Source organism: Syngnathoides biaculeatus, chromosome 14, assembly GCF_019802595.1.
Source record: "Syngnathoides biaculeatus isolate LvHL_M chromosome 14, ASM1980259v1, whole genome shotgun sequence".
NCBI classification, from domain to species: Eukaryota; Metazoa; Chordata; class Actinopteri; order Syngnathiformes; family Syngnathidae; genus Syngnathoides; species Syngnathoides biaculeatus.
This window is the reverse complement of record NC_084653.1, coordinates 794,519-809,312: the sequence shown is the minus strand read 5'-3', so window position 1 is coordinate 809,312 and position 14,794 is coordinate 794,519. Positions and strand designations below refer to the sequence as shown.

The window sequence follows — 14,794 nt, the reverse complement described above, 5'->3', positions numbered from 1 at the left end:
GTCCGAAACCTTGGTGTTCTGATAGATTTCTACCTGACTTTCAACAGTTACATCAAATAAAGTACTCAAACTGCCTTTTACCATCTGAATAATAGGCTTGCTGTGTCAGGAGGGAGGAGAAGCTTGTCCATGCTTTTATCTCAAGCAGACTTGATTATTATAATGGTCTTCTGACTGGACTCCCAAAAAAGAGCATTAAACAGCTGCAGCTCATTCAGAATGCAGCAGGTCGGGTTCTGACCAGAACAAACAGGTCAGAGCATACAACTCCAAGTCTCAAATCTTTACAGTAGTTTTCAGACAGGTTTATATATATTTTATTCTAGTTCTGATCCTTGTCTACGAATCACCAAAGGGTTTATTTAGATCCTCCCCTCCTTAAGCTGTCATCTTATCGTGGTGGAGGGGTTTGTGTGCCTCGATGATCCCAAGAGATAAGTTGTCTGGGGCTTCACGCCCCTGGGAAGGTCACCCATGGCAAAACGGTCCTAGGTGAGGGGCCAGACAAAGTATAACTCTAAAACACCAATGACGACTGAAAATGTTGGATCTTGGGTTTCCCTTGCCTGGACGTGGGTCACCGGGGCCCCCCTCTGGAGCCAGGCCTGGAGGTGGGGCTCAAAGGTGAGTGCCTGGTGGTCGGGCCTGCACCCATGGGGTTCGACTGGGCACAGCCTGAAAGGGTAACATGGGTCCCCTTTCCTATGGGCTCATAAGGGTTGGGTACGATGAGAGCTGGGCGGTAGCCAGAGGCAGGGACCTTGGCAATACGATCTCCGGTGACAGAAACTAGCTCTAGTGACATGGATTGTCAACTCTTTGGCATGGAAGGAGCCCGAGTTGGTGCGTGAGGTTGAGAAGTTCTGACTAGACATAATCGGATTCGCCTCGACACACCGCTTGGTCTCTGGTACCACTCCTCTTGAAAGGGGTTGGACTAGAGTGGAGTTGCCCACGGTGAGAGACGCCAAGCAGGGGTGGATATTATCATTTCCCCCCGGCTCAGGGCCTGTACGTTGGGGTTTACCCCGGTGGATGAGAGGGTAGGGTAGTTGGTGCCTGTCGTGGCGGAAGCCCCAGAACACGTTGGTGGACACCAACAGTGAGGGATGCTGTCAAGCAAGACCTATCGGGCATTTTCAGCCTATGGGATTCCCGAGGCAACTGACTGACTGGCTGGCTAAGTGGAATGCAGGAAAAAATACGGACGTGGGAGGAGTTCAGTGAGGCCATGGAGAACAACTTCAAGATGGCTTCGAGGAAATTCTGGTCCAGCATCTGGCATCTCGGGAGGGGGAAGCAGTGCACCGTCAACACTCTGTATAGTGGGCATGGGGCAATGCTTACCTGAACTCGTGATGTTGTGACTCGGTGGGGAGAATACTTCGAAGATCTCTTCAGTTCCATCAACACGCCTTCCTGTGAGGAAGCTGAGTCTGGGTTCACTGAGGCGGGATCTTATATCTCTGGGGTTGAGGTCACCGAGGTGGTCAAAAAGCTCTTTAGTGGCAGGAGATGAGATTCGCCCAGAGTTCCTCAAGGCTCTGGATGTTGTGGGGCTGTCCTGGTCGACACGCCTCTGCAACATTGCATGCACATCAGGGACAGTGCCTCTGGATTGGCAGACTGGGGTGGTGTTCCCCATTTTTAAGAAGGGTGACCGGCGGGTGTGTTCCAAATATAGAGGGAATCACATTCTTCGGCCTCCCCGGTAAAGCCTAATCAGGGGTGCTGGAGAAGAGGGTCTGTCAGGAGCTCAAATCTCAGATCCAGGAGAAGCAATGTGGTTTCCGTCCTGGCCGTGGAACAGTGGACCAGCTTTACACCCTCGGCAGAATCCTCAAGGGTGCATGGGAGTTCGCCCAATCAGTCTACACGTGTTTTCTGGACTTGGAGAAGGCGTTCGACCGTGTCCCTTGGGGAGTCTTGTGGGGGCTCTTCGGGAGTATGGGGTACCGAACCCCCTGATATGGGCTGTTTGGTCCCTGTACGACCGCTGTCAGACTTTGGTCCGCATTGCCAGCAATAAGTCGGACTCGTTTCCGGTGAGAGTTGGACTCAGCCAAGGCTGTACTTTTTCACCGATTTTGTTCACAACTTTTATGGACAGAATTTCTAGGTGCAGCCGAGGCGTAGAATGTGTCCGGTTTGATGGCCTCAGGATTGAATCTCTGCTCTTTGCAGATGATCTGGTTCTGTTGGCTTCATCAAGCCAAGATCTCCAACACTAACTGGAGTGTTGTCGGTCTCCATGCAACCTGTGATTGGCTGGCGACCAGTTCAGGCTGTACCCTGCCTCCTGCCTGGTGACAGGGGGATAGGCTGCAGCACTCACATGACCCTCGTGAGGTTAACCAGCTCAGAAAATGGATGGATGTCTCAGGAAGGACAAGCATTGTGTTTAATGACTGCATGAAATCCCAAAGAAGTACATTTGTGGTTGCAACATGATATAAGGTAGAAAGGTTCAAGGAGTATAAATGTTTTGACAGATTCTTTTAAATACAGTGGTACCTCTACTTATGAAATTAATCCGTTCCAGAAGTCGTTTTGTCACGTGAATTTTTACGTAAGTAGAAGCGCATTTTACATGTAAATAGCCTATTCTGTTACACGCCACCCGACCCACACACACATACACGCACACACCACCAAGAATAAGCATACGTAATGTAAAGAACAATAAAAATGATGTTTATTTACCTTTGCCGTTGGGTGACAATGCGAAGAGAAGAGGGAATGACAAGCACAAGGCATTGTGGGGGACGGTGGAGGAGGCAAACGTTTGACGCTGAGGGAAAACATACCTACGAATGTACGCACACACACCACTTAATTGCACTAAGGTTTCTTAGGGCATGAATAATGATGCTACAGCAATAGCCAATGGGAGAACAGCCGTATCGGGCCACACAAACCAAAATACAGCATATGCACCATGGGTAAAGACTGATGTTCCTCCTAGCCAATGGGATGCCAGGAAGATGCTACACCGATAGCAGAACACAAACCAAGATACAGGATTTAAAAGTTCGGTGGAATTTGTGAGCTGCGAATCCAGCACCTTTTTTCCTTTCAAATCCTGATTTTTTTTGTTACTAGAGACGATCGTAAGTAGAGTACCACTCTACTTGAGTCCATACAATGTTGTATTATGATGTGGGACATTCAATTACATTTTGATGGATAAAGCCTACTCACAGGCAGAAGTACAATGGATGAGCTTGGAGAAAGTTGAAGCTCCAATAAAGTCTTATCAAGGTCTTCACTGGTGAATTCCCTCCTCGGGAACATGGTGGCCATTGAAAGGTTGCCATAGCGGCTTCTAATTTCCTAAAAAAAAAAAAAAAGACTCAGTGAAGACAAAAGAAAAAAAATCTGTAGCCATTCAAAAGAGCTGTGACATTGTCAAGGTAGGCAGTAAAGGATTGTAAGTTTAAGAATGACAATCACTGAGAAGGCTGGAAATTAAATTTAAAATATTTCGTTACAGGATCTCCGTCAGAGAGCAACTATGATAAGGAAGCCACACGTTTTTTTTAATCATAAAGGAGAAAGTAAGTGAAGAAGTTCTATTTGGAAGTTCTTGAGAGCACAGTACAGGCAACCTCTAAGCATCATACTGCAAACACAAACTCTGAATGTTATGATTCCAAAACACTGCCAAAACTTTCTACGGTCAGCATTTAATGGATGAAGGTGCCTCGGAGCAGAGAAAAATTTCTGACCGTAATGATTGGATGCAGATATTTAATGTTTAGGATGACAATAAATACAAAATTACAGCTTGTACAATATAAAGTGCTCAATTGAACATACTTTACTGAATGCACATGCATAAAATGAGCTTCAACATCTACCATATGAACACAGTACACTAAAAATACTCCAGAACCCTATTTTCATACAATATGTGAATGCACACAAACCAAATTTTGGATTTCGGTGATGAAGAAACTCTTGTATGTATTAAATTGCAGAATTCCACTTTGCCGGAGATTTGGTGTGTGCTGGTGGTGGATTCACTTGTGTTCCACAGGTGCTGGGTCATGCCAGCTGTTGTAAGCAACTTCCTCCTCCTTACTTTGATCCTTGCATCTGGTTGCAGTCGCCTCCCCCTTTCCTGATGGAGGGCAGGGGGTTCCCTACAGGCCGTGGGGCCCGCTTTCGGGTTTTGTCACTGCCTGATATGGGGGTGGGTCCACCACCCACACACCGTGGCGAGTAGCAGGCGCTGGCTGAGAATGGGGAGTATTGCGGGCCTTTGTATAACAGTCTTCTTTGTGGTTGTCCTGCTGGATGGGCCTAGCCTACAGAAGCCATGTCCCTGAGTCACTCACTGAGCACACTCTCACACCATTCACTGTAAATATTGTTTGTAGATTTATATTTTCCATATATACAAATATTAGTTCTACCTTTAAATTTAAAGGGCATGAAATGGATGATTTTTAGTTTGTTGTTAATGAAAAAATGGCAGCCAATATGGGCCCATGCGTTTTTTTTTCCCCACCACAAAACATGATTTTGACGTATACAGCTTTTTGTAACTCCCGCCATGAAAATCCTCTCGAGGGATTTGTTTTCGAGAAGAAGCAGGAAGTGACGTTAAGGACAGACGTGCCCCCAAGTGGACTCGTTTGTTTACATTAGTTTTACCTCCGGGAAGGTAGCTTGTTGTTCCTTCGTGTTCGCCAAAATGCCGTTGGTAGTTGCATTGCTGGACATTGCTTGAACACTCAGGAGAATGGATTTACCCTTCATAACTTTGCAAGAGACCCGGTTAGTAGTGAAAAATGGATTGCACGGGTGCAGAGGAAGAGAGCTTTGTGGGTTCCAAACGACAAGTAGGTGTGTATACAGCTACTAAAAAAAATTATAGTTTGGGGCGGACCACGTAATCGGTCTCTCATAACGTAACAAAAGATCCGCATATGAAATGTGTCGATGTGCGCGTCGGATGGCGTCGCTTCACCAGGGAAGGCTGTGCTTCGGGCTCGTGGACGCCGGCGGCTCTGAAGAAAGCAGCACCAATGCCTCATTCAGCCACCTGTGACGACAACGCGCCCCGGGCTCGACGGTGTTGTTCATCGCGTACTGCGGCGGCTATGAACACCCCCTTAAAGTAGCATGTCTCACCTCCATTATAAGCCACAACGGCTGAGGTGCCACGTTCCCCGGTCACGGCTTCGGCGAAGGCTACGAGTCGGGCTTGCGGACGGCGGCGGCTCTGAAGAACGCAACCGACAATGCCTCACTCAGCCGCATGCGGTGACAACGCAGTAAAGCGCCCTGGCTCGACAGTGTTGTTCATCGCGTAATGAGATGGCTATGAACAACCCCCTAAACCAGCACGGATTGGCTCCGTCACCTCGCCGGCGAAAATGAGCCACACCGGCCGGCTGCGATGAACCACGATGGCTCATCTCCGCCGCGGAAGTGGATCGGACGGGGAGGCGGTTTGGCCATTATCGCATATCTGAATATGGCTCGAAAATATGGTGTAATATTGCGCCGGTAACTTCACTCGGTTGTGTGGTGTTCACCTTTTTGAAAAGAACTTCCATGTCAGAAGGGGCGTGTCCGTCTCCTATAGTAGGGTGCACCGCGTGTTTTCATTGGCTAATGTCTGGTGACATTACGGACAAAGGATGCAGCCAATATGGCGACCACTTGGATGTCATAGAATGAAACTTCTGCAACTTTGCACATGGATGACGTGCTCCCCGCTCACATTTATTTTTTCATATAAACATTGAAGTGAATAATGTTGTATGTATTTTTCATTACAATATCCATTTTAGAATGTTTATAGGGATGACACTTGACCTTTAAAGGTATAATCCAGAAGAAATTTATTTTATTTGTCCATCATACAAATGTAGCTAAAATTACATTACATTTTTTTTTTAAATTCTCAACACAACAGAAACGAAATAAATTAGCGTCAAAGTCAGTCTAAAGATTTTGTTCGAAATATCACTTAAATTTGGCAAGTTCGGTAACTCCCTGGAATGTGCCGTCACGTCAAAGACAACATATAGCCAAAAAAGCGAGCAAAAATGGTGAGGAAGTGTGTTGTAATTGGCTGTTCTGCATCAAACGCTGACAGTCAGCTTACATGAATGGCCGAAAGATGAACAGATGGGCAGGTTATGGAGCAGGTTTATGAAGACCCAGCGGGCCCATTGGACTTACAAATTAAAGCGGACAGTAATATGTTCCAAGCATTTCACGGAGTACTGCTTTTGAAAACTTTGCTGATGCTTTGAAAGGACATTGACAAAGACACGAAAAGATGCTGGCCCTCAGAAATGTGAGGCCAATGCGCTACAGCTGCCCGGCCTTGCTGCCCACACAGACACGGATACACATGCAGGCATGCACACACACACACACACACACACACACACACACACACACACACACACACGAGTGGCTTTATCTCATGAGCTGCTTGGTTGCTCATCATCAAAGCCTCATCCAGTTAACTTCCCATTTCCTTGTTTTGCCTGTTTTCCATGCTGTCGAGTATCTCGCACATGTACTGTATGTTGTGGTAACTTTTTTTTTTCCAAGCGATTACATTTTTGATTATGTAACTACAATACCACTTCACCGTTGTGCCCCAACGAAAGCTTCCTCTGCGGCGCCCAAGAAGTGGTAACACTTTTTTTCTTTTTAGGGATCCAGCGGGAGGAATGGGCTGCTATTTGTGAGCACTTTGATCCTTTTTGAGATCAGTGGGAGGAATCAAACACTTTGTGTAGCAAATGCCATGGGCACTGTGGAATCTATTGGGATGTCCTCCAGAGCTCTGGACAGGTCACTTTTCTTCTTACTGGACCCTGCATTGTGATTCGCTCCCTCGAGGACGAGGCTTTTTGGCCAACAAAGGCTGGTTCAAAAAAAAAAAAAAAAAAAAAAAGATATGGCCTCAGAAATGTGCCCCTGTATGGTGCTGTTTGTTGAGTTTCTAACCTCATCAGTGAGGAATGGCAGCAGGAAGTATTAAACATAGATGAAACAGGCCTTTTTTGGAAGAAGACGCCTATGCAAACTTTTTAAAAGACTGTTTTCGATCATGTGGGAATGCTGCAGGTGAGTAAACTTAAAGACTCTATGAGCCTCTCCTCCGCCATCAACATAAGCAAGCCTCTTTGCCTCTTTCAAAAGGCAAAGTTGATGAATTTGTGCATGCGTGTGTGAGAGAGAGTGAGACAGGACTGCGCAGGTGCTTGGAGCAGTGAGAATGAGAAGAGATAGAAACTCAGCAGCAGTTGTTAGTGTGTACAGTTTGCACGTTCAGCGAGGTTTAAGTAAATACATTTACTGTTGTAACCTTAGTCTCCAATATGTTAAGTATAAACATCCATCTATCCATCCATTATTCAAGCCACATATTCTCACAGGGGTCACGGGAGAGCTGGAGCCTAACCCAACCAGCTTCATCGTTATTGACTCTTTTAGGTATAAATAATGTTTACATATTTTAAACATTCTGGTACCCAGATGCACATACATGAAAATTCCTGGGTGTGTGTGCGGGGGTAAGAGTCGTACTTTGCGGTTTTTCACATTTCATGGGGGGTTCTGGTCTCTTTTACCTGTGAAAAACGAGGGACAACTGTATTCTTTCGATCTATTTAGCACACTACTGGCACCGGTCAAAACATTTACGTTTCTATTCTTCATCATCCTAACCTGCTACACATACTTCCCATCTTTATCCCGCTATGTGGCCAACCTTAAGAGATCTTTTCCTCCTTATTTCATGTCCAACCTGTACATGTGTACATGTCATCATAGAGTCTTGTTTAGCTGTCGCCATCTCTACCTTTGCCCTACGTCACATCTCAATGTATTCCTTTTGCCTCACTTTAATCATCTCAGTGTCCCACTTCTTTGTGAACCTCTTTTCTCGAAAGACTTCCTGTATTTTGGGGTTCCACTTCTAAGTCGCCTTTTCCCATTTTCCTTCCAGAAGATACACCAAGTACTCTCGTGCGTACTTGTTTGTAGCACCACCTTTTGGTGCAATTACAGCTGCAAGTCGCTTGGGGTGTGTAGCTATCAGTTTTGCACATCGAGAGACTGAAATTCTTGCCCATTCTTCCTTGCAAAACAGCTTGAGCTCAGTGAGGGTGGATGGAGAGCGTTTGTGAACAGCAATCTTCAGCTCTGCCCACAGACTCTCAATTGAATTCAGGTCTGGACTTTGACTTGGCCATTCTAACACCTGGATACGTTTACTTGTGAACCATTCCCTTGTAGATTTGGCTTTATGTTTTGGATCATTGTCTTGTTGGAAGATGAATGTCCATCCCACTCTCAGGTCTTTTGCAGACTCCAACACGTTTTCTTCCAGAATGGTCCTGTATTTGGCTCCATTCATCTTCCCATCAATTTTAACCATCTTCCCTGCTGAAGAAAATCAGGCCCAAACCATGAGGCTGCCACCACAATGTTTGACAGTGTGGATGGTGTTTTCAGGGTGATGAGCTGTGTTGTTTTTACGCTAAACATATCGTTTTGCATTGTGGTCTAAAAGTTCGATTTTGGTTTCATCTGACCAGAGCACCTTCTTCCACATGGTTGGTGTGTCTCCCAGGTGGCTTGTGGCAAAACTTTAAATGGGACTTTTTCTGGATATCTTTGAGAAATGGCTTTCTTCTTGCCACCCTTCCATAAAGGCCAGATTTGTGCAGTGTACGACTCATTGTTGTCCTATGGACAGACTCTCCCACCTCAGCTGTAGATCTCTGCAGTTCATCCAGAGTGATCATGGGCCTCTTGGGTGCATCTCTGTCAGTCTTCTCCTTGTTCGAGGTGAAAGTTTAGAGGGACGGCCGGGTCTTGGTAGATTTGCAGTGATCTGATACTCCTACCATTTCAATAGGATTGCTTGTACAGTGCTCCTTGAGATGTTTAAAGCTTGGGAAATCTTTTTGTATCCAAATCCGGCTTTAAACCTCTCCACAACAGTATCTCGGACCTGCTTGGTGTGTTCCTTGGTCTTCATGATCCTCTCTGTACTTTAAACAGAATCCTGAGACTATCACAGAGCAGATGCATTCATACGGAGACTTGATTACACACAGGTGCATTCTATTTATCATCATCAGTCAACATTGGATAATTCAGATATCCTCACTGAACTTCTGGAGTGAGTTTGCTGCACTGAAAGTAAGGGGGGCGAATAACATTGCACGCCCCACTTTTTAGTTTTTTATGTTTTTGAACTGTGTAATGTAACCTGTAGCTTCAACTGGAGTAGAAAGGTTTTAGGGGAATTTTGAGGTCAACTTTGTGATACATGGGTGCACATTTACAGAACCAATAATGGTCTTCAGCTCTTGAAAGAGGCCATGATACAGACGCTGCAGCAGTTCAAGATCTGAGAAAGACCTAAGATACCAGCCAAGCTCTAACTGCTCATGTCATTGTGACATCCTGGTAAGTTGGTGTCGGCAGATGAAAAGCAGAGGTCTTTGAATGACAGTCATGCTCCAAGAAGACGAATAGGGGACTCTCAATGCACTCTTGTATGATCCACCCGTACAAAAATTCTGCAGACCATGGGGTGGAAGATGAAAAAAGATGATTGTCAAGGAACTGAAATGGCCAAGCAGGTTGTAGACAAGGGTCAAAACTTTGACTGAGGGAGATGGCCTACACAGAACATTAACAAAGGTTTGCTGACCTGTTGAACAAAATGTTGAGCTTCCTGAAGTTTGCTGTGTGAGGAGAACTGGTTGGTGAAGGTTGAGCCATCTGGGAGGCGAAACTGGAGCCTTGTGACATTACTGATGAATACATAGACACAAAATAAATGACACATTTGGTTATTTTGGATTTACATTTAGCATCTCTATCATCCTGTTTAAATAGGATTTGTCAACACAATACCTAAAAAATCTGAAAACAAAAAAAGCAAAAAAAAACCAATGAAGAATACATTGGTCCCATATATTTTAAATTACATGTCGCATTTGAGTTTTGTGTCATGGAATGTCAATGGCATTCAATCCCGTACAAAGAAAATTAATATTATGGATTATATCACTTAATTAGAAACAGACCTCATACCATGTCAAGAAAAACACACTGAGTTAGAAGACAAATGGCTCATTTACTGTAATTTTGCTCAGGCTATCTCGGCCAATAACAGTAGACAAAAAAGATGACTCAGTAGTAGTTCATGAAAGACTGTTGACAATATTACAACAGCAAATTTAGAAAATCGATCCATAATTATGCAGCCGACAATGTTAAACAAACTACACAATTGTCAATGTATATGCTCGTAAAGAAAATCATCCAGCCTTTTTTTTTCATAAAGCACAATGTACATACTGTACAGTGGTACTTCTACTTACAAAAGTCTTGACTAATGAAAGGTGTAGGTTACGAAAATCCTCCACGCAAAATTTATGTCACTAGTCACGAAAGAAATTCATGATCCGAAAGGGAAAAAATGGCACCAGATTCCACCAAATGTACTCATCATGTACTGTATCTTGGTTTGAAAGCAGTGCGAGAGAGCTGCTCTCCCATTGGCTTGCCGGAGCATCTTCCTGGCATCACATTTGCTCAGAGGGATGGCAATCTTTAGCCATGGGGCAAATCCTGTCTCTTGGTTTGTGTGGCGCAATAGAGCAGCCCACCACATTGGTTCACAAGTGGCATCTTCCTGGCATCACATCCCTCCATTGGCGAGGATGATGGTCAATGATTTTTTGGGGAAGGGGACATCAATCTTTACCCGTGACGCACTTCCTGGATCTTTGTCACTGAATCCCATGTCTTACGAACTGCCTCGAGCTGTAAAACTTTGTGGATTTATTCATCTTTTTTCACCATGGGCCCCAAGAAATTGATGGCCAGTACCAATGAGGAGAAAATGAAAGTTGTTTTGTTCATCAGGACAAAACAAGAAATTGTTGAGACATATGAAAAAGACATGTGACAAAGTCGTGTGGCTTCATGCTTGCTGCATCCATCCATCCATCCATCCATCCATCCATCCATCCATCCATCAATCCATCCATCCGTTTTGTGGGTCAGGTCGCGGGGGAAGTAGCTCAGCAAGGATACCCAGATTTCCCTTTCCACAGCCACTTCTTTCAACTCTTCTGGAGGGATCCCTAGAGGTTCCCTTGGCAGCCGAGAGACATAGTCTCTCCAGCATGTCCTGGGTCGTCCCCAGGGTCTCTTTCCGGTGGGACATGCCCAGAACACCTCATCGGGGAGGTGTCCGGGAAGCATCTGAATCAGATGCCCCACCCACCTCATCTGGCTCCTCTCAATGCAGAGGAGCATCAGGTCGACACTGAGCCCCTCCCAGATGACCAAGCTTATCACCTTATCTCTAAGGGAGAGCTCAGACACCCAGCGTAGAAAACTCATTTTGGCTGCTTGTATACGGAATCTTGTTCTTTCAGTCACGACCCACAGCTCCTGCCCATCGGTGATGGAGAGCAGAGATGCGATGCTGAGGCCACCAAACTGGACACACTCTACGCCTCAGCTGCGCCAAGAGATTCTGTCCATAAAAATTATGAACAAAATCGGTGACAAAGACCAGCCTTGCTTGAGTCCAACTTTCACTATGTCTGCGTTATTGCCGGCAATGCGACCAAAATTTGACAGCGGACGTACAGGGACCGAACAGCTCGTATCAGGGGGTTCCGTACCCCATACACCGGAAGAACCCTCCTACATGACTCCCCGAGGGACACATTTCTCCAAGTCCACATGTAGACTGGTTGGTGAACTCTCATATCGTTCTCCATGTTCTCACCAACTTCTCCCCGGGTTTTTGCCTCAGCGACCACCGTAACTGCATTCCGCTTGGCCTGCCGGTACTTATCAGCTGCCTCAGGAGTCATGCAGGCTAAAAATGCCCAATAGGAGACTCCTTCTTCATCTTGACACCATACCTCACTGTTGGTGTCCACCAACGTGTTCTGGGGTTGCCGCCACGACAGGCACCGACCACATAACGGCCACAGGTCCGGTCAGCCGCCTCAGCAATGTCAACTTGGACTCATTGTCCCCCGTCTCCTTTGGGACGTGAGCAAAGTTCTTTCAGAGGTGGGAGTTGAAATTCCTTCTGACAGGGGAATCAGCTAGCCGTTCCTAGCTTACCCTCACAATACGTTTGGGCCTGCCACGTTGGACTGGCATCTTCCCCCACCCCCACCATCGGACCCATGTTACCCTTGCAGGCTGTGCCCAACCGAGACCCATGGGTGCAAGCCCGGTCACCAGGCGCTCGCCTTCAAGCCCCACCTCCAGTAGTGGCTCCAGACGGGAGCCCTGGTGACCCGCGTCCGGGCAAGGGAAACCAAGATCAAATTTTAGCACTGGTCATAGGGGAATTGGAGTCGTACTTTGTCTGGTCCCTTACTTCAGACCTTTTTGCCATGGGTGACCCTACCAGGGGCATGAAGCCCCAGACAACATAAGTCTAGGATAATTGGTACACACAAACCCCTACACCACGATAAGGTGACGGCTCAAGGAGGGATTTACCGGAACAGTGCTCATCAAATTTGAATGGTCTCTGCTGGCCTATTTTTAATATTGCAGTTGATTTACTGCATATAAGCTACACCAACATCACAGCAGATCCTGGGTGACATATGCACACATACATTCCCAACAATGCCTGAAAATACATCGTGCAGCCTTAGTCTAGAAGGAAGTAAATTTCACTTTCCCACATCCAGGAAAGGTATACAAAAATACACTGAAAGTTTTGTGATGAACTTTGGGGAACAGACAAAGTAAAATATACATTTGAAATTGGGTTTGGGCAGAATATCTTGTGTGTTACTCAAAATCTCCAGGGACCTTTCTTGGACAAACAAACAACCGGACATTGAAAATGAACACCCTTGAGAAGGATAACAACCCTGCAAATGGATGTGGTGTCATCAACATTAATGTAATGGTTTGAGACTGTATTGGCAGATTTACCTCCTTGGCCTCACAGAGGTACCCTTCATTGCTTCCAGCTCTGTCTGCAGTTTTACTTGCTGAGCCTTCTCTTCCAAGTATTTGGAATAACTGGCTGCTCTATCAACTCGATCCTGCAAAACAGAGGAAACTAAATTATGAATTATCAAATCAGTATCAATTAAAATAATTCAACTATGTACCCATCTATTATCTGAGCCACTTATTGTGCCAAGGGTCGCATGAATCCTGAAGCCTATCACAACTATCTTCAGGAAGGAAACAGGGTACACCCTGAACTGGTTACCGCATAGAAAGAAACAAACATTCCGACTCAGACTAACAGCTAAGGGCAATTTAAAGTCTCCAATCAATGCAACTTTTTAGGATGTGGGAGGAAATCAAGAGTGCTTTGAGAAAACCCACGCAGGTATAGGGAGAATATACAAACTCCACACAGGCAGGGCCAGGATTTGAACCTCAGAACTGTGAGTCAGACGCTCTCATCCTGTCTTCCAACGTGCTGTCCTAAATTCATTATATTCAATTATAGTACTACATTTTAGTTTTTGTGACTAAAATGAAGTTGATTAAATATAAGCCAACCCAGCCATTCAATTAACTTGGACTTCGATAACTAATCACTGTCACGGAAAAAGGTGACATCAACTCAATGGTAAAACATAAACAGAGATGGAGGTAGACCATTTCATTGAGTGGCATAACTGGGTAGCAAGAATAATGTACAGGAATACCGATACCAACAACAGTGAAGAAAATTAGTATTTTAACACCCTGCTATATTGCAAGTTCTCTCACTTAGAAATTATGGAATGGTCTGAAATTTTCATCGTAGGTGAATGTCCACTGTGAGAGAGATAATTTAAAAAGAAAAATCCAGAAATCACAAAGTATGATTTTTAACAATTTATTTGTGTGATACAGCTGCAAATAAGTAGCAGCAAACCTTTGTTAATGTTCTGTGTAGGCCATCTCCCTCAGTCAAAGTTTTGACCCTTGTCTACAACCTGCTTGGCCATTTCAGTTCCTTGACAATCATCTTTTTTCATCTTTTCCTTTCGGCTTGTCTTGTTAGGGTTCGCCACAGCGTGTCATCTTTTTCCATCTTAGCCTATCTCCTGCATCTTCCTCTCTAACCCCAACTGCCCTCATGTCTCCCCTCACCACATCCATAAACATTCTCTTTGGTCTTCCTCTCGCTCTTTTGCCTGGCAGCTCCATTCTCAGCACCCTTCCACCAATATACTCACTCTCTCGCCTCTGAACATGTCCAAACAGTCTGCTCTCTCGAATCTTGTCTCCAAAACATCCAACATTGGCTGTCCCTCTAATGAGCTCATTTATAATCCTATCCAACCTGCTCACTCCGAGCGAGAACCTCAACATCTTCATTTCTGCTACCTCTAGTTCTGCTTCCTGTTGTTTCTTCAGTGCCACCGTCTCTAATACGTACATCATGACAGGCCTCACCACTGTTTTGTAAACTTTCCCCTTCATCCTTGCAGAGACTCTTCTGTCACATAACACACCAGACACCTTCCGCCAGCTGTTCCAACCTGCTTGGACCTGTTCTTCACTTCCTTACCACACTCACCATTGCTCTGGATTGTTGACCCTAAATATTTGAAGTCCTGCATCCTCGCTATCTCTTCTCCCTGTAGCCTCACTCTTCCCCCTCCACCTGTCTCATTCATGCACATATATTCTGTTTTACTTCGGCTAATCTTCATTCCTCTCCTTTCAGTGCATGTCTCCATCTTTCTAATTGTTCCTCTGTATGCTCCCTTCTTTCACTGCATATCACAATATC

The 14,794-nt window shown here is 45.3% G+C and overlaps 1 protein-coding gene across 7 annotated transcripts in view; it reads right to left on the bottom strand.

Moving 5' to 3' along the window:
• Positions 1-14,794, bottom strand: part of ubxn4 (UBX domain protein 4) — a 64,690-nt gene that overhangs the window by 18,293 nt on the left and 31,603 nt on the right. For 4 of the 7 annotated variants that reach the window (XR_009798053.1, XM_061840897.1, XM_061840896.1 and 1 more), the window contains exons 8-10: positions 12,985-13,097; positions 9,704-9,806; positions 3,202-3,333 (exon numbers count right to left, since the gene is read on the bottom strand). Coding sequence is in view for 4 of the 7 variants with exons in the window: in XM_061840897.1 (XP_061696881.1) it covers positions 3,202-3,333; positions 9,704-9,806; positions 12,985-13,097 (348 nt within the window). In the remaining 3 variants the exon portion in view is untranslated. Of the gene's footprint in view, positions 1-2,703; positions 2,808-3,201; positions 3,334-9,703; positions 9,807-12,984; positions 13,098-14,794 lie in introns of all 7 variants that reach the window. The other 3 variants (XR_009798051.1, XR_009798052.1, XM_061840899.1) reach the window with 1 other exon arrangement.